The sequence below is a fragment of the Ochotona curzoniae genome, unplaced genomic scaffold, assembly GCF_017591425.1.
Source record: "Ochotona curzoniae isolate NIBS_2020 unplaced genomic scaffold, NIBS_Ocur_1.0 contig_1014, whole genome shotgun sequence".
NCBI lineage: Eukaryota > Metazoa > Chordata > Mammalia > Lagomorpha > Ochotonidae > Ochotona > Ochotona curzoniae.
This window is the reverse complement of record NW_024464920.1, coordinates 36,905,693-36,933,629: the sequence shown is the minus strand read 5'-3', so window position 1 is coordinate 36,933,629 and position 27,937 is coordinate 36,905,693. Positions and strand designations below refer to the sequence as shown.

General features: G+C 46.1%; 1 protein-coding gene across 2 annotated transcripts in view; it reads left to right on the top strand.

The window, feature by feature from the left end:
* The window catches only part of RBMS2 (RNA binding motif single stranded interacting protein 2), a 55,927-nt gene that overhangs the window by 7,854 nt on the left and 20,136 nt on the right, over positions 1-27,937 (top strand). For both annotated transcript variants that reach the window (XM_040983524.1, XM_040983521.1), the window contains exon 2: positions 22,987-23,156. In XM_040983524.1, coding sequence (XP_040839458.1) covers positions 22,987-23,156 — 170 coding nt within the window. The remainder of the gene's footprint in view (positions 1-22,986; positions 23,157-27,937) is intronic.

Below are 27,937 nucleotides of genomic sequence, written 5' to 3'. Positions count from 1 at the left end.
ACTCTCCAAATGTCCACAATAACCAGGGCTGAGCCAGGCTGAATCTATGTGTCCACAGTTCCATCTGGATCTCCTGCGTGGGTGTCAGGATCCAAGTAATTGGGTCATCATCTGCTCTCTTCCTTGGAACATTAGCAGGAAGCCTTATGAGAAGTAGAGTAGCTAGAACTTGACTTGGGATGCTGGCATCCAAAAGTGGCAACTTCCGCTGTGCCACAACACCCATCCCAGAATTTATACTTTGAATAGGTGGATTGTATGGGACATGAATTTTATCTTGAAAAGTGGGAGTGGTGAGCTGAGACAATTATCTTGAAAGGCAAGAGCCAAATGTAAACAAAATTGTGACACTTATTCTCAGAATATATCGATTCCTATCCTTGTGACAGTCTGATCCGTTTATGTTGTTAGATGCTTCTGGAATGGCCCTTATATTCATTTGTTCACTTCATCCATGCTCATTGAACAGTTTCACCCCTACAGGACATAGGGCTAAGATATGACTGTGGCCTTTTGAGAAACATATGATATCTGTGTTTCAAAGTCTTGCCCACCCCAAGATCTGGCGCAGTGGTTATGATGCCAGGAACTGCCACATTCCATTTCTGAGTGCCTGGATTCAAGCCCTAGCCCTCTTCTGATTCCAGTTCCTGGTGAGACACAGGTTGGCAGGGAGTAGCAGATAGCTTGCTTGAGTAGTTGGGCCCCTGCCACCTAGGCAGGAAATCTGTATTGTGTTCCAGGCTCCCAGCTGTTGAAAGAATTTGGGAAATGAACCGGTGTATGGAAGATCTCTATCTCTCTCTCAATCTTTCCTTAAATGAATACATTCATTCTGAAAAGATAAATTGGCTCAGACATCCCATTGTGAGCACCAGTTCTTGTCCTGGCTGCTCCACTTCCCATCCAGCTCTCTGCATGTGGCCTGGGAAAGCGGTGGAGGATGGCTTGAGTCCTTGGACCCCACATCCCTGTGGGAGACCCTGGATTCAGACCAACACAGCTCTGGACGTAGTGAGCATTTGGAGAGCGAACCACTCTGTCTCTTTTTGTCTCCCCTTCTCTCGCTGGAATCTGACTTTTAAATAGTTTTTTTGTTTTGTTTTTTCTTAAAAGAAGATTAAAATTGGGCCTGGTGCCATAGCTTAGTGACTAAATCCTCACTTTGCAACCCTCCAGGGTCCCATGTGGGTGTCAGTTTGTGTCCTGGCTATTCCACCTCCTATCCAGCTCTCTGCTTGTGGCCTGGGAAAGTAGTAGAGGTTGGCTCAAGGCGTTGGGACCCTGCACCCGTGTGGGAGACCTATAAGAAGCTCCTGGCTGCTAGCTTTGGGTCAGCTCAGCTCTGGCTGTTGTGGCCACTTGGGGAGTGAACCAGTGGACATAAGATCTTTCTCTCTGCCTTTCCTCTTTGTAAGTCTGCTTTTCTAAAATCAAATTTTAAAAAATCTTAGAAAAAAAAGTTTTTAAAGGATTAAAGTGTTGAAATACATGCAGATGAGGGCTATGCAGAGAGCATTGTGAGATAATTAGATTTGAAAAAAAAATTTGTGCACCAAAATAAAAATCTTCTGGGACAGGTGTTGTGGCGTAGTGGTTAAGCTGCCTTTTGGAACCCGTGCATCTCGTGTTGGAGTGCCTGAAATCAACTCCTAGTTCTTCTGTCTTCCTGCTAAAATGCTTGGGAGGCCGTGGCTGTGTCCTGAATTCTTGGATTCCTGCCACTCACATAGGAAATGGATGAAATTCCTGTGTTTTGGGTTTTTCCAGATTCAGCTGCAGCTGTTGTAAGCCATTCCATTTGTGAAATGAATCGGAAGATAGGAGATCTTTTTCTTTCTCTTTCCTTTCACCTTTCAGATAAATAAATCTTTAAAAATATGTATAACAAGAAATAATGCTAAGTTTGCCTTTAAAAAAACAGATTTATTCATTTATTTGAATTGCAGAGTGACAGAGAAAAATATCTTCTGTTAGCTGGTTTGCCCACCAAATGCATGCAATGTCCTGGGCTGAGCCAGGCCAAAGCCAGCAGCCAGGGCTGTCAGTTACTGCCTCGCAGGAGCTGCAGTAGGAAGCTGGATCAGAAACATGGGTGGTAAAGCCTCAGAGCAGGCCCTGGGATTGAGATGCGGGCATCCCAGAAGGTGGCTTCACCAGCAATACCATGATGCATGCCCCTAAACTTACCTTTTCAATCCATTTTCCACTAACTTTTTGAATTACCTCATATATACTTTTCCAACTTATTTCCTTCTTTTCTTTTTTTCATTTAGTATTTCTAGTATGTTACTTGATAAAACAAAAGGTTGCATGTTGGTATAAAGCATAGTAAGAGGAACACTTGTGAATCCATGTTTCAACTAAAGTACTAGACGAATGGCCTGTAAATTACATATATTGCAGGAATGTCTTCCCATCTTCTCCTACCCATCCCTGTACCCACAGACATAGAGAACCACTGCCCAAATTTTTTTTACTTTTTACTTCTGTTACTTTTTATTTATTTTCTAAAATTTAGTTATTTTAAAAGTCAGAGTCAGAGAACTTCGTTCTGCTGGTTCCCTCCTCAGGTAGCCACAACAGTCAGGGTTCAGTCAGGCCAAAGGCAGGAGCTAGGAGCCTCATCCAGGTCTCCCTCACGGCTCACAGGGACCCAGGCACATTATCATGCAGCTGAATCAGAAGTAGAAAGATGTCAGTACTAAAACTAATTCTCAAATGGGATGCCAACACTGTAGGCGGCAGCTCTGCCCACTGCACCACAGTGTAGACTCCAGCCCTTGCCTTACTTAACCTAGTGTCACATTTCGACATAGTTGATTGCTGTTTCCTCTTATTTTTAATTTTTAAAAAGGATTTATTCATTTGAAAGGTAGGATGACAGAGAAATTGTCCATCCCCTGGTCCAAAACCTAGATTGTCTTGATTCTTTTTTTTTTTTTTAAGATTTTATTTATTTTTATTGGAAAGTCAGACATACAGAGAGGAGGAGGAACAGAGAGAAAGATCCTTCCATCTGATCCCCAAGTGGCCACAATGCCTGGAGCTGAGCTGATCCGAAGCCAGGAGCCTGGAGCTTCTTCCCAGTCTCCCATGCACACAGATGCAGGGTCCCAAGGCTTTGGGCCATCTTTAGCTGTTTTCCCAGGACACAGGCAGAGAGCTAGATGGGAAGCAGGGCCACTGGAATAGAAACTGGTGCCCACATGGGACTTGGTCATGTGGGAGGCAAAGACATTAGCCGCTAGACTACCGTGCCAGGCCCATATCCTGATTATTAATTTTCTTCCACAGTTACAATCTGATAGCAGAATTCTGGCATCTACTTTTCCGATTTGTCAGTACTAAATGCCTATAGCACACAGTATGTGATCATTAAAACTAAGCTATAATTGAAGTTAATCATGAAGAATGTGATTCCATTTATTTATTGCTATTTGGATAGAAACAGACCTACAGTTTTTTCCATTTAAAAATAAGGGCAGCCATTGTGGCTGACTGGGTTGAGCCGCTGCTTGCGGCACCCACATGTTATAATTAAAGTGCTTATTTGAGACTTGGCTTCTTCACTTGCAATCCCGATATCCAGCTGAAAGAGTGATAAATATCATCCATTTGCTGGTTTACTTGCAAAAATGTGCAGAACAGCCAGAGCAGGGCCAAACTGAAGCCAGGCACTTCATGTTTTAGCATTTCAAGAGAGTACCTGATGTTTGCTTTGAAATTAGTATGGTGTCTATCACTAATGTAGTTAATTGTTTCTTCTTGGATGAACTGCAAAAAAAAAAAAAAAAAAAAAAAAAAAATCAAGTTTAAACATCTGCGTGAGCTTTGGGGAAACCAGTCCTATTACACATGTCAGACATTATCAACCTAAGACAGAACCCTTGCAGCCCTAGTACCTGCTGTTAGGCCTGACCTCCTAGTATAGGTGCCTCGGGGATTCAGTTTTCAACACAAGAACTTTAGGGGCACATGCAAACCGTAGGACTATGTTGGTGGGTATAAAGGCATATCTCATCATGGTTTTATGTTTCTCTAAATAGTGATACTGCTCATCTTCTTATGTGCTAATTGGTCATTTGTATGTATTCTTGGGAGAAATATCTATTCAATTCCTTTGCCAGTTTCTGTTGTTGAATCTTAGAAGTTCTTATTGGACTGTGTTCGATTGGCCTCTTCGTCTATTTTTTGTGGCTGTGACAAATACCTGAGACCAGGGTCATTCATAAAGAACAGGAGTTTGCTTGGCTCATGTTCTGGAGCCTGGAAAGTCTTAGAGCATGGCGCTGGCAAGTATTTGGTTAAGGCCTCCATTCTGTGTCATGATGCAACATTGAGCATCACATGAAGGAACAAATGGAGACTGAACCACAGAATGTGCTCTCTGTGTCTCTGCCTTCCAAAGAAAATGAAAATAAGTAAATGAAAAGAAACCAAAAGAAAAAAATTAATGAGTTTGTACCTTGTGTGGGGCTGTCTTGTTCATTCAGAGTCTGATTCACATTTCAAACTGGAAATGCCTATCCTTGGTTGTAAGAGTTTTATTAGTTGTAATTTATTTCCTGCATTTTGCTTGTGAAGCCATATTTATATATTGAACTTCCCAGATATGTTCTTTTCTCATGTTTTCTTTGCTATTTTCCATCTTTTTATCTCATCTTTACTTTCCGGGAGATTTTCTTTTATTTTTCCTCTAGCCTTTTTTTTTTCTATTTTTGAATTCTACTATTATTTTTGTATATTAAGATTTATCTCTATTGGAAAGTCAGATTTACGGAGAGAAAGAGTAACAGAAAGATCTTTTCTCTGCTGGTTCACTTCTCGAATAGCCGCAATGGCCAGAGCTGAGCTGATCCAAAGCCAGGAGCCAGGAGCTTCTTCAGGGTCTCCCAAATGGACGCAGGGTCTCAAGGCTTAGGGCCATACTTTACTGCTTTCCTGGGCCATAGGAAGGGAGCTGGATGGGAAATGGAGCAGCCAGAACACGAACCAGTGCCTATATAGGATACTGGCACTTGCAAAGCAAGGATTTAGCCATTGAGATGTCACGCTGGGCCCCATCTCTCTCAGTCTCTCTGCAGCCTTTTAAACAACAACAAAAACAACAAAATTTTGGTTTTGCTTCATAGGAGAGTATTTTAAAGAATTTATTTATTTCAAAGGTAGAAAAACAGAGAAGGAGAGATAGCGTCTTTTATTTGGCAATTAACTCCTTAAATGGTTGTAACAAGCCAGAGCAGATCAGGTTGTAGTCAGGATCCTGGAACTCAACCTGGGTCTCCCAAATGGGTGGCTCAAGTACTTGGGCCATCTTCTGCTTCTTTCCCTATCACATTAATAGGGAGATGGATCAGAGGTAGAGCAGCCAGAATTCAAACCAGTGCCCAAATGGGAGTCTAACATTGCCTATGGTGATTTAACCCCAGCCCCAGTCTTGTTTTGGAAAAAATTCATGGATTCATCATTTATTTGAAAGGCAGAGCAAATGAGGAGTGGGTGGGGAAAGGTCTTCTATCTGCTGTTTTACTCCCCAACTTGCTGCAATAACTGAGAGCTGGACCAGACCAAATCCAGGAACTGGGAATTCCATCAGGGTCTCCCATATGGGTGGCAGATGCCCAAGTACTTGGGCCATCTTTCGCTGTCTTCCCAGATATATTAGCCGGGTGCTGGATTAAAAGCAGAGCAGCAATGCTCACACCCACACTCTGAAATGGGATGCTTGCTTGGCAAGTGGCAGCATAGGCCACTGTGCCACAACACAACCGCTTGTTTCCAACTTGAGAATTTGTTGTAATTCTTGTCTTGTAGTTTGTGATTGACTGTTTGTGTGGACTGCATGGAAAGACCAGATGGATGCTCTGTTGGCACAGAGACCTTCCCAAACCTGGGCTTCACTGTAGGTGATCAGGCTGATGCATGATTACAGAGAGCCTTGAATGTCACCCACTGGGTGGGCCAGCTTCCCTGGAGAGCAGTCTTCCTCCCCCAGGAGGGATGAGGCTGAGGAAGTGGCTGAGGCTGACAAGCTGACTTAAGCCCTGTGTTTTCAGTTAGGTTTGTATTCCTACCAGCTGTGTCTGTGACTGTGCATGCAGAGTCCTGGCTGTATGACCTGGTGTCCTCTGAAGAAGGGCCAGAGGGCAAGTGAGCTTCATTGTATGGCTAACATCCTTTCTTTTTAGGTGCTATATCTACTCTGAATTTCTGGATTTTATTTTTTATGTGTTTACTTTTTTTCATCTACTTGAAAAGCAAAGTGATAGAGAGCTCTGTCCACTGATTCACACCCATCTCCCCACCCCCGCCCAGGTGCCTACTACAGTCAGATATGGAACCAGTTTGGAGCCTGGAATTCCTGGTGTCCCACATGGATGGTCAAGAGTTCTTGAGGCGTAATCTGCCTCCTGGGATGCACTAGCAGAGAGCTGAATCAGAAGTGGAGTAGCCGGTACTTGATGCACCCTGACGTGTGAGGAGGACATCCCTAGTGGTGGCTTAACCTATACCATCATACCTGCCTCGTTTTGACAGTTTTACAGAAGAATCACCTTTCTTTTGTTTCCTTCCAGTTAGCTTTAGATTTCTTTGTTGTCTTGTTTCATTTTTCCTTCTGATGTCAGGCATCTAAAATGTTGACATCTGTTGTTTGTTGTTGTCGGTTTATGTCTTCTTTATGATCTTCCTGTCATTTCAGTAGGATCTGGGAGACTTTAGAGGCAATCAAATTCAGATACACACAGCCTTGGACGCACCAGCCACATTTTTTAATCTCACCTATGCCCATATGGCCAGCTCCCATGACCTTTGCTTTTGGCTCCTCCAGGTTCTTTTTGTTGCTTGAAGCCTCATCCTCCTTATCCATCTTCTTGGCCTACTTCATTAGTTGTTTTAAGGGCTGCTTCTTGCTACCTTCTGGGCTGAGAATGGTAGCTGCCAACTACTCAGCTTTACTCTGTGTGTCCTTCCTGGGTTAAAAACCCTCCTGGCTGTAGGTACAGTCCCTGGTTGAATAATGAAGTATGTTGGTGATGCAGAGTAGCTAGCAGTGGGGAGGCAGTTGTATCTTCCTGGCTGATTGCTGTGTTCCAACTCTGGCTACTTTTTCTTTTTAAAAGATTTATTTATTTCTTATTGGAAAGTCAGATTTACAGTATGGAGGAGAAACAAAGATTTTCCATCCACTGGCTCACTCCCCAAGTGGCTGCAGCGGCCAGTGCTGAGTCGATCAAAGCCAGGAATCAGGAGCTTCTGAATCCAGGTCTTCCACATGGGTGCAAGGTCCAAAGTCTTTGGGCTGTCCTCTACTGCTTTCCAAGGCCACAAAGCAGGGAACTGGATTAGAAGTGGAGCAGCTGGATACAAACAAGTGGCCATATATGGGATTCTGGTGCGTGCAAGGCGAGGACTTTACCCACTAGGCTACCACACCAGACGCCAACTCTGGTTGCTTAGCCTTCAACAATCAAAGGTCATTTGTTTGTCCTACAAAGTTACTATACTCGGGGACTGCTGTGTTGGTTCAACTGGCTAATCCTCTACCTCTAAGCGCCAGCATCCCATAAAGGTGCCAGTTTGTGTCCTAGCTGCTCCATTTTCCTTCAAGCTCCCTGTTTATGGCCTGTGAAAGCAGTGGAGGATGGCCTAAAGCCTGGGACCCTGCACCTGCATGGATACCCAGGGGAGGCTCCTGATTCCTTGCTTTGGATTGGCTCAGCTCTGGCCATTGTGGCCATTTGAGGAATGAACCAGCAGATGGAAGATCTTTCTTTGTCTTTCTTTGTCTCTGTAGATCTGCCTTTCCGATTAAAAAAAAAAGTTATAACTTTGTTGGTGGATGACTCTATGTCCTGGTCTATTTGTGATAGTGCTGATGTGTACTCTGGCGGTTTAGTTGGGTAGTCTCTAGACTTGGCTCCACATGGGCTTGTGTCTGTTCCTACAGGACTGTGCCCACCATGCAATTGTCTATGTCCTTCAGTTAAAGGCTGTTGCTTTAGGCATCAGTGTTTTGTAAGAGATTTTCCTCTAACTTCTCATTTTTAAGAAAAGATTTATTATTATTATTTTTTTATTTGAGAGAGTTACAAAGAAAGAATAGGGGAGAGAAATGAGAGAGAGAGAGAGATTTTCTGTCTGCTGGCTAACTCCTGAAAGGGCCATAATGGCTGGAACTGGGCTGGTCTGAAACTGAGAGCCAGGAGCTTCTTCTGGGTTTTCTTTGTGGGCGCAGGGACCCAAGGACTTGGGACCATTAACAGGGAGGTGTCATGGAAGCAGAGCAGCTGGGACTCAAACCAGTACTCATATGGGATGCTGGTGCCACAGGCAGAGGTTCACCCTGCAGGTGCTGGTCCCCAGCTTCTCATCTTTATTCATGGTTCCGATGCCTTTGTTCCAAATAGTGTGTCCTGGGTAGGCTTCCCCTACTTTCAGGGATCTCAGAACTGCTTCTTTTCTAGAGGATGCAGGATCTTGTAAATGGCTGCCTTATATGTTTATGCAGCTGTTTGCCCTGATTTGGGGCACTGTCAGGATATATGGTTTCTGGAATTTATTTCTGCTTTACAAAAAAAAAAAAAAAAAAAAAAAAAAGACTGATTTAATAGGGAATGTTGAGATAAGCCTGAGCCTCAGCTGCCAAGTTTTTTTCCCCCTGGCATTTCTGGTTTTATTATTATTATTATTTGTTTGTTTGTTTGTTTGTTTGTTTGTTTGTTTATTTATTTCAAAGAGATAGTTAAGGAGAGAAAGAGAGATTCCATCTGCTGATTCACTCCCCAAATTGCTACAACAGCTGGGACTGGGCCAAGCTGACGCCAGGAACCTAGAGCTCCAACAGGAGTGGCAGGGGTCCAGGTGCTTGGGCCATCTTTGACTGCTTTCTCAGGCACATTAACACGGAGCTGAATCTGAAATGAACAGCAGGACTCCAGCTGGTGCTCACATGGGATGCAGTTGTCAGAGGTGGCAGCTCAACTGGCTGCACCACAGCACCAGCCCTGCATCTTCTGCTCTGCAGTTATGTTTGTGGTAGGACTTGGTGGTAGTGGAAGTAGATCTGAAAGAGTATTGTCCCTTAAGCTATGCCTTGAAAATTTTTATACAGGGAAATTCTTTATCCAATCAAGAACTTTCGACACCAGTTCTCTTCTGTAAGGTAGAATAGTTCATCATTCAGGATCCCAAAAGGAAGTAGATTATATATCCAAACGGAGTAATTTGTGAAAGGTTAGTAAAAGAACTGTTTGCAAAGGGATTTAGGGAAACCAGAGAGCAGAGTGCCTTAACGTTAGTAATGCGGAACGTTCCTCACTTGCAGAAGTGAAAGGGCAGGAGACAGAGCCCTACATGAATCAGACTAGGTGTGTCTGGCCTTTAGGCAAGGTGTGCAGCCAAACCATGGCATTCTGATAGGGGGTTGCTGGGGAAATAAGGCTCATCATCTCATTTTTCATCTATGCTGTATGTAGCCTGTTCATGCGGTCCATACAGTCAGCTTGCTAGGGGCGTGAGGCAAGGGAGACAAGTGATCTGGAAATGGTTACCTGAAAAATGTGCTGTGACAGCAGATTTTTTTGGCTCAGGGAGGATTTTTTGGAAAAAAAAAGTTTTTCATTTACTTGAATAGACAGAGTGGTGGACCTTCTGTTCACTGATTCACTCCCCAGATGCCTGCAACAGCCAACGGAGGGCCGGGCCAGATCCAGGAGCCAGGAGCTAGGAGCTCCATAGAGGCTATCACATGGGTAGCAGAGACCCAACCACCTGCTCCCTCCCAGGATACATTAGAACTGCAAATAAGACACGAGGGAAGCCAGACAGAATGCAGGTGTCTGACACAAGTGGCAACTTCACCTAACACTGCCACAACTGCCCCAACTCAGGGCTTTTTTTTTTTAATGACATCATTTTAAAAAGATGTTATTTATTTATTTTTTATTGGAAAGGCAAATATACAGAGAGAAGGAAACATAAAATTTTCTATCTGGGCCCGGCAGCGTGGCCTAGCGGCTAAAGTCCTCGCCTTGAACGTGCCACGATCCCATATGGGTGCCGGTTCTGATCCCAGCAGCCCCACTTCCCATCCAGCTCTCTGCTTGTGGCCTGGGAAAGCAGTTGAGGATGGCCCAATGCTTTGGGACCCTGCACTCGCATGGGAGACCCAGAAGAGGTTCCTGGATCCTGGCTTCGGATCAGCGCAGTATCGGCTGGTCGCGGTCACTTGGAGAGTGAATCATCAGGCGGAAGATCTTCCTCTCTGTCACTCCTGCTCTCTGACTTTGCAATAAAAATAAATAAATCTTAAAAAAAAAATTTCTATCTGCTGGTTCACTCCCCAACTGGCTACAGTAGCCAGAGCTGAGCTGATTGGGAGCCAGGAGCTTCTTTGGATCTCTCAAGTGGGTACAGGGTCCCAAGGCCCTGTGCCATTCTTGACTGCTTTCCCAGGCCACAAGCAGGGAGCTGGATGAGAAATGGAGCAACCAGGACATGAACCAACACCCATATGGGATTCCGTTGATTGCAAGGTGAGGATTCAACCACTAGGCCGTCGCGCTGGGCTCCTCTGAGCTTTTTTTTTTTTAATAAATTCGTATTCATATATTCAGATTTTATTTGAAAGGCAGAGAGTGATACAGAGGCGTATCATCTATCCACAGGTTTCCTCTCCAAATGCCTGCAACAGCTGGGGCTGAGCCAGGCTGAAATGGAGAGCCCAGAACTCAATTCATGTTTCCCAGATAGGTGTCATAGACCTCAGTACTTAAGGTTTCAGTACTTAAGGTCTCAGTACTTAAGGTACGCGCATTAGCAGGAAGCTGGAATCAGAAATAGAACCTGCACTTGAATCTAGGCACACTGGTAGAATGTGCAGGTGTCCCAAGCTTATCACTGTGCCGGAAATACACCCCTGATTCTGAGTTTTAAGAAGTCAGTTTTTTTTTTTTAAGATTTATTCATTTCACTTGAATGAGTTACAGAGGGAGAGACAGGGAGGGAGAGAACTCCCCAAATTGCCACAATGACCCAAACTGAGCTGATCTAAAATTGAGAGCTGGGTCCTCCTGCATCCACATGAGAGACCTGGAAGAAGCTCCAGGCTCCTGTGTTTGAACCAGCTCAGCTCTTGCCATTGCAATTTTAGAGAGTGAACCAGCAGATGAAAATCTCTCTCTCCTCTCTGTAACTCAGCATTTTAAATAAAAATAAACTTTTGAATTTTTTTATAAGAATCTTAAAACATCAATTTTATATCTGAGGCAGTTTAATGCCCTTGGTATGAATATGTGCAACTTCCAGAAGACCATATGGTTGTTGCATGTTATTTGTACCACTTGGATCCTTAAGGAATGAAGGGCACAGATTGCCTTTACGTTAGTGAGAGCCAGGAGAGAGATGAGGAACTGGAAATGGTATGAGCTTTACTTGTTCTAAAAGAAAACAATAGAAAGTGCTAGAGTGAGCTTTTTTTTTTTTTTTTTTTTTTAGATTTATTTATTTGAAAAACATAGTTACAGAGAGAGCAAGATAGAGCTTCCATCTGCTGATTCACTTACTAAGTGACTGCAGTGACTGTGGTTGTGTCAGGGCAAAGCAGTCTCCCATGTGGTTGCAGGGTCCCAAAGACCTGGGCTACTGCTCCGCTCCTTTCCCAGGCACGTTAACGGGGAAGTGGATAGGAAGCAGAGCAGCCGGGACTCCAACTGGCTCCCAAAGGGATGTCAGCAGGTGGCGTCTGCAGGTGGCTGCTTCACTCAGTGCAACACAACGACTACCTCAAGGTAGGCTTTGGACCAGCTGTGTGGGCTGATGCATATTCTGTGCCTCAGAATTTGCTCCTTCCAGAGACAGGACTCTTGTTTTATGTTGCTATTATCTTCAGGAAGGGAGAATTGTAGGCAGTACCTCTATGTTTCTCCAGGGTTTTTTTTTTTAAACTTTGATCAATATACCTGTAACTTCTCTGCTTGGAAACAAAGTAAGGTATAAGGCCAGTGATGGCTCAGTTCTGTGCTTGCTCATGATAACCTGTGAAAGCCCCTCAGTTTTAGTGGTTGGAATATCCTCTTCTTTTGTATGGCAGGTTTGAGGAGATCATTCACATATTTTACCATTTGTCCATTTGAACTACATAATTCAGTGGATTTTAGGTTTTCGCATTCATTACCTTATCATTTTAGGACATTTTCATTAGCCTCTGAAAGAAACTGCCTCACTGAGCCTAAGCCCTGTCTTGTTACTTCTCTCCTCCCCAGATAATCACTCGTTAGGTCATCCCTCCCCGACCTCATCTGTCGCCATAGATCTGTCTGGTCTAGACGTTTCCGTGGGATTATCTAGTCTACGATCCTTTGTTATTGACATTTTTCTCTTAGGATATTTGCAAGTGCCATCTCTACTGTAGCATGGATTTCCATTTCCTCGCTTCTGTGAGTAAATAATATTGCACTGCATTTATTTATCCACTCATTAGTTGATGGGCAGTTTGATGGGCATTTGTATCTTCTTTGTGTTGTTTTGAATAATGCTGCTGTGAAATTTATATACACATGTGTTTTCAGTTTTCTTGGTAAGCTGCTAGAAGAGGAATTGATGAGTCCTGTGATAACACCTTGTTTAACCAGCTGTTTTTCAAGGCAATTTACAACCCCAATTTACAATCCCACCAGTAGTGCATGAATGTTACAATTTCTTCACGTCGTCACCAGTGCTCGTTATATGTGTTAAAATTTATGTATGTGGGTATGTATGTACATTTGTGCAATCCAGAATGACAGAGAGAGACATAGCTCTTCCATCCACTGATTCACTCCCCAAATGCTCACAATAGCTAGGGCTGGATCAAGGAAAGCCTCAGAGAAAGTTTTCTCTGAGAAATTGTGTTTTATTCTCTTTACCCTTTTACTTAAATCTCCACTGGCACCCTGTTAGTTCCCTGGATTGTAGGCTGCAGTTTGTGAACTTGTTAATGACTCTTTATAGGAGTGCATTTAAAATTGTTTTGCAATACTTCACTGATGCTCTTTTTAGATTTATTTTAATTAGAAAGTCAAATATACAGAGAGGAGGAGACAGAGAGAAAGATCATCTGTCCATTGATTCACTCCCCAAGTGGCCACAATGGTTGGAGCTGCGCCAATCCAAAGCCAGGAGCCAGGAGCTTCTTCTGGGTCTCTCCCATGGGTGCAGGGTCCCCTTCCCTTCCCTTCCCCTCCCTCCCCTCCCCTCCTCTCCCCTCCTCTCCCCTCCTCTCCCCTTCCTTCCCTTCCCTTCCCCTTTCCCTCCTCTTCCCCTCCTCTTCCTCTCCCCCTTCCTCTCCCCCTTCCTTCTCTCTTCTCTCCTCCCCCCATCCCGCTTATTTTTTGAAACGGCAGCTTTACCGAGAGAGAGAGAGAGAGAGAGAGAGAGAGAGAGAAAGACCTTCCATCCATCTCCAACAGACCGCAACGGGTGGAACTGAGCTGATCTGAAACCAGGAGCCGGGTCTCCCAATATATACAGGCCCAAAAATTTGGGGGCCATCCTTTGTTGTTTTCCCACTTACTTATTTGAAATGCTACAGGAGAAAAAAAATTTTTTTTTATTTATTTGAAAGAGTTAAAGAGAGAGCTTCTATTTTTTGGGTCATTCTTCAAGTGACTGCAGTAGCCAAATGTGGACCAGACTAAAAGCAGGAGCCTGGAACTTCAACTGGCTCTGCCTCATGGGTGGCAAGGTCCCAAGTTTTTGAGCCATCTTCTGTTGTTTTCCCAGGCACATTACCATGGGTCTGGATCACAGAAATACAGCAGCCAGAACTCAAACTTGTGTTCATATGGGATGCAGGCATCATAGGCAGCAGCTTAAGCCACTACACCACAATAATGGCTCCTGTCATTGTGGAGAAAGTGATAGAAACACACACACACACACACACACACACACACACACACACACACTTTGCGTCTCTTGGTTCACTCTCCAAATGCTCCAACAGCCAGGGCTTGTCTAGGCCTAACCCAGGATCCTTGAACTCCCTCTGTTTCTCCCATGTGGGTAGCAGGAACCCAAATATTTAGGTCATCACATGCTATTTCACAGGTGCATAAGCAGGAAGCTGGATTGGAGCTGAAGCAGCTGGGACTCAGACACTCCAATATGGAATGCAGATATCCCAAGCTTCAGCTTAGCCCATGGTGCCACAGCACATGCCCCTTTTTTTCATTGTTGCTGTTGGCCTCATCACTGTCATCATCATCAACACCTCAGGCTTAGAACCTCATGTTCAGGAGCAGCAGCTTGGGTCTCTCAACTGAAGATCAATAGTAGCAACTTCTTAAAAATTAGAGAGCACAAATCTTACTGAGTGATCAGCACAGTGACCCCCCTCATTGTAGCTCAGAAACCAGGTTTAGGATACAGGTCACAATCTTCTTACTCTATTATTTATCTGCTTACTTACTTCTTTAGTTACTTATTTGAAAGGCTGCAGGAGAAAGAAAGCTTTCATCTGCTAGTCCACTCATGAAATGCTGACAGTGGCAGTCTGGACCTGGCCTAACCAGAAGACGAGACTGCAGGCTAGGACTCCCCTGTGGGTGCTAGCACTCCAACTGCTCAACCAGTCGCTGCTGCCTGCCCCATTCTGCTTTTACAGGAAACTGAAATCAAAGTCAGACTGCCAGGACTTTGGAGTAGGACGTGGGCTTCTTGGACTAGTGTCTTAACCACCAAGCTAGACTTCTACCCCTTGACCACATTTTCAAGCAGATAGTGCGATCATGATGGTAGCAAGAGTGGAGGGACATAGACACACTGATACATGATGGTTATTTCGGATGTAATAATTAAGTGGAAATTAGAAAGTGCTTTCTTTTTTTTAAATGAAGACCGAGAACACAGAGAGAGAGATCTTCCATCCCCTGATATGCTCCCCAAATGGCTACAACAGTAACAGGAAGCTAAGATCCTGGACTGCCGTCGTGACCCCCACATGGGCAGCAGGGCTCAAGCACCTGGGGCTTTGCTGCCTTTCCAGGTGCTTTAGCAGGACGCTGCAGCAGAATCAGAGCAACAGGGACTCCCACTGGCACTTCAGTAAGGGATAGTGTCACTTGAAAGCAGGGGCTTGGGCCCGGCACAGTGGCCTAGTGGCTAGAGTCCTCACCTTGAAAGCACTGGGATCCCCCCATATGGGCGCCAGTTCTAATCCCGGCAGCTCCACTTCCCATCCAGCTCACTGCTTGTGGCCTAGGAAAACAGTCGAGGATGGCCCAAAGCCTTCGAATCCTGCACCCGTGTGCAGAAGCTTCTGGATCCTGGCTTTGGGGGATCAGCTTAGCTCCGGCCATTGTGGCCATTTGGGGACTGAACCAGCGGTCAAAAGATCTTTCTCTTTGTCTCTCCTTTTCCTCCCCGTATCATGCTAGCACTGGCAGTATGATATTAAGGTCTAGTTATCTTATTTTGTCTTGATGTCTGAAAGTTTCTTAAAGAAACATGTATGCTCCACACATTGCTTTGTCTTGGTTGCCTATATCGTGTGACCATCACCACTAATTTTTTTTTTTTTATCATTGCTGTTACAAGAGAATGATAGATACTCCTCTGGCATACTCAATGTCCCATGTGGGAAATCCTACTCCTGACAAAGGGAGGGGACAAGAAAAATGAAAGTTTTGTTAACTACAGTAGAACAATGAGTAAGGTGGTGATAAACTATTCTTTGCTGAAGTATGGTGTTAAGGAGTAGGCTGTGTAAGTGGGCATACAATAGTAAGTATGTGTGGTGATAATATAGAGAACTATCTGGCTCTATGTAGTTTAGTCTGAGCAAAAATCTTTATTTGGGGAGCTGGCATTGGGGCATAGCAGATAAAACCACTGCCTGAAACACCAGCATCCCATATGGATACTGGTTGGAGTCCTGGCTGCTCCACTTCCTCTCCAGCTCCCTGGCAATGTGCCAGGGAAATCAGCACAATATGATCCAAGTTCTTTTTTTAATTGTATGAATTTTATTTTTGAGAATTTTTACATATTCGATTAGGGTATGAAGGGTCAAGAGCTAGAGGAAAGTGGGTAAGACCATTGTTTTGATATTCTCTTTCTTCCTTCATGTATCTGGGGGAGGGGAGAGATAAGAGGAGAAGCCACACCCAGCCTCCCACCCATCCCGGGGTCCCCGATGTGGGGCATGCTCCAAGGGTCCTGCTTAAGTGGTTGTGATAGTTCAACAGTTCTGTATTGCTGCTGATCTTGCCACTTCGATCATGATGAAATCTCTCCAGACTCCATTACCTGACACAGTCCACCTTACAGTCTCCATTTGCCCAGGTATTCACTGCCAACACATGTCGTGGAGTTATCTATGGAAGTCCCTCAGCTGCAATTCCTAACCTGGATTAGGAAACCACAGGTCTTCTCTCACTACCACCTGTGCAATCCCATCATCCCCCTGTAAATCAAGACCTTCTAACCGTGAGGGTGCTACTGGGCAGCCCAAGGGTGCACCACAGGTTTGTCCAGTGCCTTTGGCACCCAGGCTACATGGGGCCCTTCTGGGAGAAGCCACGCGGCCCAGCTACAGGCGCCCAAGCAGGTCAAAACACCGAACCTCCAGGATGGGGTGGTCCTAGAAGCCTGTTGAGCTTCCCTCCCTACCAGGGAGCCAGTGTGCTCAGCTGTACATATCTGTGCCAGGTTAGGGTCCAAGTTCTTAGGCTCCTGTACCCATATGGGAGATCCAGAAGAAGCTTGTAGCCATTTTGGAAGTAAACCAGTAAATGGAAGATATCTCTGTGTAATTATAACTTTCAAATCTTTAAAAACAAAAATATTTTTATTTTGAAAAGCTTTGCTGTAAGATCAAGGGTATGAAACATAAGAGGCATAGGGCCTGGTGTCGTGGCCTAGCGGCTAAAGTCCTTGCCTTGAACACACCGGGATCCCATATGGGCGCCGGTTCTAATCCTGGCAGCTCCACTTCCCATCCAGCTCTCTGCTTATGGCCTGGGAAAGCAGTCGAGGATGGCCCAATGCTTTGGGACCCTGAACCCGCTTAGGAGACCTGGAGGAGGTTCCTGGCTCTTGGCTTCAGGTTGGCGCAGCACTGGCCGTTGTGATCACTTAGGGAGTGAATCATCGTATGGAAGATCTTCCTCTCTGTCTCTCCTCCTCTCTGTATATCTCACTTTGTAATGGGAATTTTAAAATCTTAAAAAAAAAAAAAAGAAAAAATGTAATATAAGAGGCATATATCATATTAAGCAAATGTTTTGGAGGAAGTTTTTTTCTTTTATATTAATTATCCCTGTTCTTCCTGTTCTACTCTAGTCCCTCCCTGCTACCACCAAAAAGAGAGACAAAAATAGGATCTGGATATGAAGGAAGCATTTTAGGGGGAAGTGATACCAAACAGGTTCTATCTATCTGTCTGTCTATTTATTTTTAAGATTTATTTATTTTGTGGCCAGTATAGGGGCCTAGTGGATTAAGCCACCACCTGCAACACTGGCATTCCATTCAAGTTCATTCAAGTTCTGCTTGCTCTGCTTCTAATCCAGCAATCTGCTAACACACATGGGGAAGCAGCAGAAAATGGCCAAGTCCCTAAGCCCCTGCTACCTTTTTTGGAGACCCAAATGAAGTTTCTGGTTTCTGGCTTCCACATAGCCTAACATTGGTCATTGCAGCCATCTGGGAACTGAACCAGTGAGTGGAAGAGATATCTATTCCTCTAACTATGCCTTTCAAATAAATGTCTTAAAAACTAAGATTTAAATATAAGACAATGAATGACAATAGCAGGCATCACTATCCATCTCTGATTTAAAAATATATATATTTATTTGACAAGTAGAGAAAGTGAAAGCTCCCATACAGTTTCACCCCCGAACCCCCAATATATTAGCAGAGGCCAGGGCTGGGCTGGAGCCAGGAGCCAAGAGCACAAGCCATGCAAGTGACAGACAGCTAATTGCTTGGGTCATCATCACTGCCTCCCAGGATCTGCATTAGCATGAACCTGGAGTCAGGAGCCCAAGCGAGCTGGTAAACCCTGTGACTCCAGTGCGGATCATGGCATCCAGCTGCTGTGCCACACACTCACTCTCATGCACCACAAGGCTCTGCTGCCTGTGGCCTGGGAAAGCAGTAGAGGACAGCCCAAAGCCTTGGGTTGCTATACCCACATGGGAGACCCAGAAGAAGCTCCTGGCTCCTAGCTTCAGACTGGCTCAGCCCCAGACGTAGCAGCCATTTGGGAAGTGAACCAGCAGATTGAGAAGATCTTTCTATATTTACAAATGAAAGAGGAAGAGAAAAAGCGTGGAAGAGAAAGAGTGTAAGCTCCTACTGGCCAGGCCAAAGCTGGAACTCCATCCTTGTCTTTCGTGCAGGTGGCAGGAACTCGGGTAGCTGAGCTGTCACCGGCTGCCTCCCAGGGTATGCTTTAGAAGGAAGCTGGGTTGGAAGCGGAGTAACTAGGTTTCAGAGGCTGTACCCTTTCCTTAGTTTTTAATGGAACCTAGATTTGATTAGTCTTGTCTCATTACCCAATTTTATTAAATTATACATATTAATCATGTTATGAAACATCTGTGTGATTAAAAAAAAAAACATTCCATTATTGGGGCTGGTTCTGTGGTGTATCAGGTTAAGTTGTCTCCTGCAGCACTGAGATTCCATACAAGAACCCTTTCAAGTTCGCCCTCTTCTGCTCCCAGTCCAGCTCCCTGCTGATGTGCCTGGGAAAGAAGCAGAACACGGCCCAAGTGCTTGGACCCCTGCACCCGTGTGGGAGACCCAGATGGAGCTCCAGGTCTCCACCTCAGCCATGGTGGCTTTTGGGGGAGTAAACCAGTGGATAGAAGACCTTTTTCTGTAACTCTGCCTTTCAAAAAAACAAACAGAAATCTTTCTTTTTTTAAAATTTTTATTTTTGATGATTTTTTCATAGTTGATTATGGTGCGAAGGCTCAAAGGCTACAGAAAAGTTAGTGACACCACCATTTCCACTTTCTCTCCTTTCTTTTTTTTCCTTCCTTTATCTGGGGGGTTGGGGGACAAGAGGAGAAGCCACATCCAGCCTCCCAATCGCCTCCATATCCTGGGATGGAGGACAGTTACCCGATACCATCCCAGGGTTCCGATGTGGAGCGAACTCCAAGGGTCCTGCTCAAGAGATTTTGATAGTTCAACAGTTCTGAATTACTGCTGATCTCACCACTCTAAATATGATAAAATATTTCCAGAATCCATTAGTTGACATAGTTCATCTTAGAGTCTCTGTTTGCCCAGGATTCACGGCCAACGCTTGGCTGGGGTAGTTGACCAATTTGTTCCGTCCTCCATCCTCTGTTGTGGTACCAGGTGTCCTCTGCAGACTCCAGTGTACTGCCATATCCTCCATGTGTGCCTGGATATGCTGCCCACTGTTCCATCCAAATCACTGAGGAGGCCTGGCTCTGACATCTGCGCTCTACAGTCAGACTATGGAACCTGCAATTCTTTCCATGGTTGGGGTTCTGAGTGCAGTGATTCAGTTGGGGTGGTCCCAACAAAAACTTAATCCGAGGTGTTCCCAGACCTGATTCTTGTGTATACTTGACAATACTGGTTCTGGCACAGTCTCACACACACTGGTAGCTGCAGTTGCTGGGTCAGTTCTGTCTTTAGCCCTGTCTTCTATGCAAACCAATGAATGCTGGAGCCCAACCCTATCCTGCACACCACACACTCGACCCTCACACAAACCAGTGGGAGCTGCAGCCTAGTCGGAGGAGCGACCCACAATAACCCCGACCAGGCCCGCCCCCTGCTCTGGCTCCCTTGCTTGCAAGTATGTACAGCAGACTGTTCCAGTCTGTCCCACATCCTGTTCGGCTCTCAAAAATGTCAATAGGCACTGAAGCCCAGTTCAACCCAACCAGCCCCACTATCCAGCCCACACACCTGCTGGCGGGTATCACTCTCTGTCTATCCTTGCCTGCCCCAGTCCTGGTTCTCATGCTCACCAATCAGAGTGGCAACCGAAGAGAGAGGTGCCCACTGTTTCCCTAATGGGCCCACTCCCACTCCTAGACCTTGCACTCTCCAGGTAGTTTTGCAGTTTAACTTGACAAAATTTGCCCCCCGTGCCAGCCTCTGCCAGCTGATATTGCGGCAAAACCCAACCAACCCACACCCAGTCTGTCTTGTGTATGCACCAATAGGAACAGTCAACCCAACCTGACTTTCCCTTGATCCAGCTCACATGTAGACCACCAGATGTTGTAGCCCTGACTGGCCTGGTCTGCTCCCATCCCAGCTCTCACAATCTCCAGTGGGAATAGTGGTCCAGTAGGGAAGACCCACACAGCCTCCCTGACAGGTTCACCCTTTCACACCCCCCCAACCCCACCCAGGGTTTCATGTGCACTGGTTAGGCACTGTGGCCCAGTCTAGCATGGCTCGTCTCACTTTGGCATTTGCCAGTGAGTGGTGTAGCCTGGCTGGGTCCAGCCCACCCCCAATTCCAGTTCATACTGGTGGGGGGTACAGCCTAGCCCAACCCAGCCAGCCCCCAGTCCTGGCCCTTATGTGAACTGGCTTGTGTTGTGGCTCTACCCAGCCCAACCCACACTTGATTCTGGTGCTCAGGTACACCAGCAGGTGGTATGAACAGGCCCCAGACTGAGCCAAATGTATGCTGAGGGTGGGTACCATTGCCTGGCCTAGTCTGGGCTACCACCTATCATGGTTCTTGAGCTCACCTGGAGGGACTGTGTCCCAACAGAGGAGTTCCCCAGGCTCCTCCATCAGAAGCTCTCCAAATGTCAGATCTTATGCCCACTGGAGGGAGCACAGGCCAGCTCTACTCAGTCCACCTCCTTTCCCACAGTGGCCTTTCCTGACTGGTCCTCACCCATTCTGGTTCTTACTGTTAGGTGTTATAGTCCAGCCAAACCTGATCCACACCCAGGCACATCTTACGCATGGCTCAGCAGGGGCAGAGACCTAGCTCAGCCCATCCTATACCCACCTTGGTTCTCATGAGCACCAGTGAGTGCTGTAGTCAGGCCCAGTCTGATGCACTTCAGACCCAGTCCATACTTGTGCTTGAAAGTCACTATGGCCATGTCCAGATCCAATGGCAGCCCCCACTCAAGCCATCGCACTCACCCAGTGGAAACTCCAACCCAGCCAGGGTGTCCCCTTAGCTCCCCAGCCACGTCTGTTCCCAGTCACAGATCATGCACAGGGTCATTGGTTGCTCTGACCCAGCTTGGCATAGTCCCTCACCTGTCTTGGCCTTAGCCTTTGGATGCTGTACCTAGCCTGACCTAGCCTGCCTCCAGTCTCAACTCTCACTGGCAAATGCTGGCACCTGGCTCTACCCAGTCTGCTCCCATCCCTGGCTCATGCAAACTGGCAGGTGTGACAGTCTAGCCTAGCCCAGCATGACATGCGTTCCAGCCTGGTTTCTGCACTTGCCAGTCATCTAAGGTTTGCTCAACTCTGCCTGATTTGTTCCCTTCCAGAACCAACCCACACACTTGCCAACTGATGGGCCTACCTCGCCCAGCTTGCCCAATGCCCAGGTCTGGATCATGTGCTCATCAATGGGAGCTATGACCCCGTAGTGGGGTTTCCCAAGTTCCCCACTCAGCCCACTCCCAGACCCAGCACATGTACCAGCAGGTGCTAGGCTCTTGCCCAGCATAGCCTGCCCTTCCATCTTGGCCTTTGTATGGGCTGGTGAATGTTGTAGCTTGGCCCATCCTACACCCTGTTTTAGGATGCTCATGCAGGTGCTGTAGCCTAAACCTCCCCAACCTGTTCTTGGCCCCAGTACCCATGAGTGTTGGTGGGTTCCATGATCATACCTAGTTCAGCCAATCATCACTTCAGCTTTTTTTAAAGATTTATTTATTTTTATTGCAAAGTGAGATATATAGGAAGTGGAGGAGAGACAGAGAGGAAGATCTTCTGTCCAGTGATTCACTCCCCAAGTGAGCGCACTGACTAGTGCTGAACCAATCTGAAGCCAGGAGCCAGGAGCTCTTCTGGGTCTCCCATGTGGTTGCAGGGTCCCAAGGCTTTGGGGTGTCCTTGACTGCTTTCTCAGGCCACAAGCAGGGAGCTGGGTGATATTAGAACCAGCGCCCATATTGGATCCCAGAGCTTTCAAGGCAAGTACTTTAGCTGCTAGTCCATGGTACTGGGCCCACCACTTCAACTCTTAAACTAACCAGCGGGACTTGTATTTCCACAGGGATGGGCCCACATATCCCCTGCAGAATCTACCCCTGGACCTGATTCTTTTGCGTACTGGTTAGTGTTATGGTCCTGCCTAATGTGACCTGTCCTCTGTTCTGATACTCGGTCAGGTGCTGGGATCTAGCTCTGCTAGATAGTCCCCCCAGCCCTAACTTTCATGTAGACTGGCATGTGGCAGTCAGCGATGTGCTGCACTCACAAACCCAGCTTAGGACTCCCATGTGGGTTGGTGAGTCTGTCTGACCCATACAGATCTTCTAATCTCTCCCCTCCAAACCACCAGGTCTCAATCCCTTCACTTGCCTACATGTACAGTAACCCTCTCATTGTGAGTCCTCAGGATTCATTCCTCACCCTCAAGTCCAGTGCTGATAGGCACTCTGGCCACCCAAGCCAAGGTAGCACCAGCTGCTTTGTGCCTAGCCCAAGCAAGATGGCGCCAGCTCCAAAAGTCTTTTTCAAAAAGTATATTTTGTGAGAAAGTACCTTTCTTCAGAACCTGGAAGTCTTATTTTAACTTCCCATTCCTGAAAGATAAGAACAATTGAATATTATTCTGTGCCAGAGGAATTCCTTTATTTCTTCTTTCACTCATTCTCCTGTTGAGTTAATTGCCAAACAATTAATTGGGTTAATATTTGGAGTCCTTTTTCCCCAGCAGCCATGACCTTCCTGTCTCCCAACATCTAACTGTGTATAATCCTCTAACCCACTGCCCCCTGTATCTCTTTGCAGCCATATGTGTCATTGGCTCAGCAGATGGCACCACCTAGTCCAAGCAACAGCACCCCTAACAGCAGCAGCGGCGGGAGTAATGGCAATGACCAGCTGAGCAAAACCAACCTCTACATCCGAGGGTTGCAGCCAGGCACGACTGACCAGGACCTTGTCAAGCTGTGTCAGCCGTGAGTGGTGGTACACCTGGGTGGGCTTCCAGGGACAGTGCTGAGCTGGTGAAGCTGACTGCTTGCCAACTACTATCAATGCAATGCTATTTTGCTTCTACTCATAGTCACAAGGTTTCTTGGCACCTCTCTTTAAAAAAAAAAAAAAATCACCTGCTGCTGATAAATGAAACCTTTTTGTATTTTTTAAAGTAAGCCAGGGCAGGGCTCACCTCTGAAGCCCACTATACAACTTTGTCTACAGCATCTCCACTCATCTGTTAGTTTTACTGCAATGACTGCTGACCTTGTACCTTGAATGGGAATGTTCAGCATCTCTATAGATGATGCTTAACAGGCAGTGAGAACTGGCAGTGGGCAGAACAAAATGGGGCTGGCCTATTATACACATGGAAGGGTTTCTGCTGCCAGAGATATTCCCAGTGACTCAGGGGAGGAGACCTCAGATTAGTGGGTCAAGAAGATGGCCTCTGTTCACTGTCCAGCTACGATGGACTTGGTTTATGGAGCCGATGATAACACACATGGACTACCTTGATGGTCAATAGCCAAAGCTTATTAGTGGCATCAGGCTTTTATAGGCTGAGGGTTACACAGGATAAGGGAGGAAGCATTGAAGAGCTTGCATAGTTTCCATAAGACTATCTACAGAACCCATCAATTGTTTCCACACTCTTATCTGAAAAATCTTTTATATATTCAATCCATTATTCTCATTCAAATGAAATCCACTCAGTTGTTCTCATACAAATGATATCCTATCAGTTGTCCTACACCTCTCCCTGTGAAGTTCCCTCACCACAGAGCTGAACTAGAAGGTAACCTTAACTACCATGATGTTAGCCCAGTTAGGAGTCTGGAAAAATGGGCTGGAAGGCAGAGAGGCTCAGTTCAGTCTCACCTGGTGGGAAAGCATGTGTGTTACATCATATGTTAGCGGAAGAAGACTGGAAGTAAGGCAGAGTAATAGAACACATCACCACCACACAGAGCATCATCATTATTACTTTTCTTAAAAAAAAAGGTTTATTTATTTTTATCAGAAAGGCAGGTATAAAGAGAGGAGGAGAGACAGAGAGAAAGATCTTCCATACAATGATTCACTCCCCAAGCAGCTGCAATGGCCAGAGCTGAGCTGATCTGAAGCCAGGAGCCAGGAGCTTCCTCTGGGTCTCCCACACGGGTGCAGGGTCCCAAAGCTTTGGGCCATCTTCGACTGCTTTCCCAAGCCACAAGCAGGGAGCTGGATGGGAAGCGAAGCATCCAGGATTAGAACCGGTGCCCATATGGGATCCCAACGCGTTCAAGGCGAGGACTTTAACTGCTATGCTATTGTGCAGTTCCTCATTATTATTACTTTATACATTTCCATCATAACAATATACCAATATTCATTCTACTATTGGATATCTGGGTTGTTTCCAGATGTGACATGTGAATATAACAGGTGCTGCTGTGGACTTACCAGCATCTACTGGTAGTGTGTGTACACATTGGGCGTATACTCAGAAGTAAAATCCCTGAGACATCTGGGTATAAACCTGCTCAGCCTTTGCAGATGCTACTAAGTAATGTTCTGCAGGAGTCAAACCATTCCAAATTCCTGTGCCATAATGGGTAAATTCCAGCTGTTCTAGATCCCAGAGAGCCCTTTGCCCTAAAACGTGCAGTAGCAGAGGTCTGATAGAAATCTCTTACTTTGAGATGTTTTTTCAGGTACACGCAGAGCGTACATACATGCAGTTTTGTTAGCATCAGGTCACACCAATAAAACTGGCCCTTCCTCTCAGCGTGTCTTACTAGAAAGGTATTCAGGTGGAATAGCGGGGACTTGCTGTGGGGCCGCTCGTTCTCAGGGGTTGTGGGAACTGGCAGAAATGTTCGTTTGAGGCAGTGGAGTGTGCTATCAGTGTGATATGAGTCCAGTTTTTGTACCTGTTAGACCAAATAATACATGCTGCAGACATCTTCTGATACCCAGGAGAAAGAGGGAACTCGGCGTCACTATGCTTGCAGGCTTTTACTCTGCCCTACTGCTTTCTGTGTCTGAAGAGAGAATCGTTGTGATCTGCACCCTAGAGAGGAGAAGCCAGAGGGCGAGCGGAGAGCTTGGGGGAGGGTCCAGGCTGGAGGGAGCAGGTGGGTGGAGCCCCCAGGGCTACGGGAGTTTGTGAGCCTTTCCAGGAAGGGAGTTTCTCCCGGGCAGAAGGACTTCCTGCCTTTGTCCACGACGTGTCTTCCTGGGTTGCAGAAGAAGTGAAGGTTCCTGGGTCCTGAACTCCGGGGTGAGGGGAGGGGTCCGGAAGGAGAGGCTTGGAGCTCAAGACTGGAACTCCGGGTTCTCTCAGAGGGGTTCCTTTTTCCAAAGAGGAAGCAGCAGTGACCCAGCTGTTGCCAGCTGCAGTGGAAACTTTGAGCTCAGAGTCTCAGGCTGCTAGACCACAGCCAGCTCCACCCTGGGGCCTTGACGGGGGAGAGCGAGCAGCGTGTGTGTCCTCCAGCCCACAGGCAGGCTCCTCCCAGGCCCGCCCCCTTCCCAAAATTTGGGAAAAATCCAAGTATGCAGCCCAGAAGGGCTTAGATTGACACATCATTCTCCCACCCCCCTCCCACTTAGAATGTGCTCTTTGCCCAGCCTCCAGGGCATTGTTTGGCTTATTCTGTCTAATCCTTTGGGTCACAGAAGTTTCACTAAAAAAGTCAGTGAGAGGCCACCAAGCAGTGAAAACAAGTAATTCAGTCATTGCCTGTTCTTCAGGGATGAGAGGAGAGATGGAAAACAAAAGCTTGTTTTGGGGGTATTGGTCTCAAGTTCAGTCCCCACCAGCTGTTTTCAGATAGCTCTGTGCTGCTCACTTTGTTAGTGATTTTTTTTTCCTGTCTCTAATGTTTTCATCGTCCTAGAATGGAGTATGTGAGGTTTTTTTGTTTGTTTGTTTGTTTTGTTTTTTTGTTTTTTGTAGAAACACCTTCAGTATAATTATGGATCTGTGATACTCCACTTTGTCAAGTTTTGGGGAGCCCCACATGACAGCTGCCAATGCAGAGTATTAAAAAAAAAGCATGAGTGTTAACTGGATGTAGACTGAGCACGTATCAGGGATTTCTTTAGCTCAAGGAGGGAGGGAATCTGTAGGATGGCAAAATGTGTTCAGAAGGCATTGGGAAGCTTGGGTTTTACAGATGCTGAAGAATTTGGACTAAGACTGTGAAGTTAGTAGTTTGTGTCTTGTAGGATAATAAATCCGGAAACTTCTGGGTTTTATTGTCTGTGCTGGAAAAACCCAATTTATATTGTTTTGTTTATTTATTTGAAAATAGGAATTAAAGAGGGAAAGACCTTCCATCCTCCAGCTCACTCCCCAAATGGCAGCTGGGCTGGGCCAAAGCCAGGAGCTTCTTCTGGGTCACCCACATAGGTGCAGGGGCCCAAAGACCTGAGCCATCCTCTGCTGTTTTCCCAGGCACATTAGCAGCGAGGTGGATTAGAAGTGGAGCAACTGGAGCTCTAACTGGTGCTGAGACAGGATGCTGTGACCACAGCTGGCTGCTTTACGCTCTGAGCCACAGCACTGGCCCCTTCATTTGCATTTGCGTTGTAGACAGAAACCTACAATTTCACATGTATTATCACAAATCTGGCTCTAATCAGTAAAGAGTGGTCCAACAAAGCAACATAATGAGATACTTCTTAAATGGGCCTGTTAGAAAATGTTCGAGTGAGATTTTGAAAAGATGTGCAATTTTCCTACCTTTTGCTTTATCATCAAGTTTTTATATGATTTTCTTTTTCTTTTTCTCTTTCTCTTGAGAAGCAGAGAAAAAGCAAGACAGGCTCTCTCCACACCAGTATGCTGGTTCATTCCCCAAACGCCTGCAACATTCAAGGGCCGTGACTGAGCTGGGTTTGGGAGTGAGGAATGCAGTCCGGGTCTCCTAGTTATTTGAGCCACTACCCTTGCCTCCCAGAGTGTGCACCAGCAGGAAGCTGGAGTCAGGAGCCAAAACTGGCACAGAACCTGGACCTTCTGAACTATGACACACACATTTTAACTGGTGTCTTAACTGCTAAGCCAGACAACCACCCAAAGATGTCTTTTTTAAAGATTTCTTTATTTTTAGGCCTGGCGCAATGGCGCCATGGTTAAGGTCCTCACCTTGCACGCCCGGGATCCCATATGGGTGGTGGTTCTAATCCCGGCAGCCCTGCTTCCCATCCAGCTCCCTGCCTGTGGCCTGGGAAGGTAGTCAAGGACGGCCCAAAGCTTTGGGACCCTGTACCCGCGTGGGAGACCTGGAGGAGCTCCTGGCTTCAGATTGGCATAGCGTTGGCCGTTGCGGTCACTTGGGGAGTGAATCATCGGACGGAAGATCTTCCTCTCTGTCTCTCCTCTCTGTAATATCTGCGTTTCCAATAAAAATAAAATAAAAATAAATCTTTTAAAAAAAAGGATTTCTTTATTTTTATTAGAAAGGCATATTTACAGAGAGAGGGAGAGACAAACAGAAAGAGCTTCCATCTGCTGATTCACTTTTCAAGTAGTTACAACAACCAGAGCTGAGCTGTTCCAAAGCCAGGAGCTTCTTCTGGGTCTCCCATGTGAGCACAGAGTCGGAAGGCTTTGTGTGATCCTTGACTTTTTCCAGGGCATAGGCAGGGAGCTGGATGGGAAACAGAGCAGCCAAGACATGATCCAATATCCATAAGGAATCCCAGTGCTTGCAAGGCAAGGATTTAGCCACTGAGCCATAGCACCGGCCCCCAAGATGGTTTTCTTAAT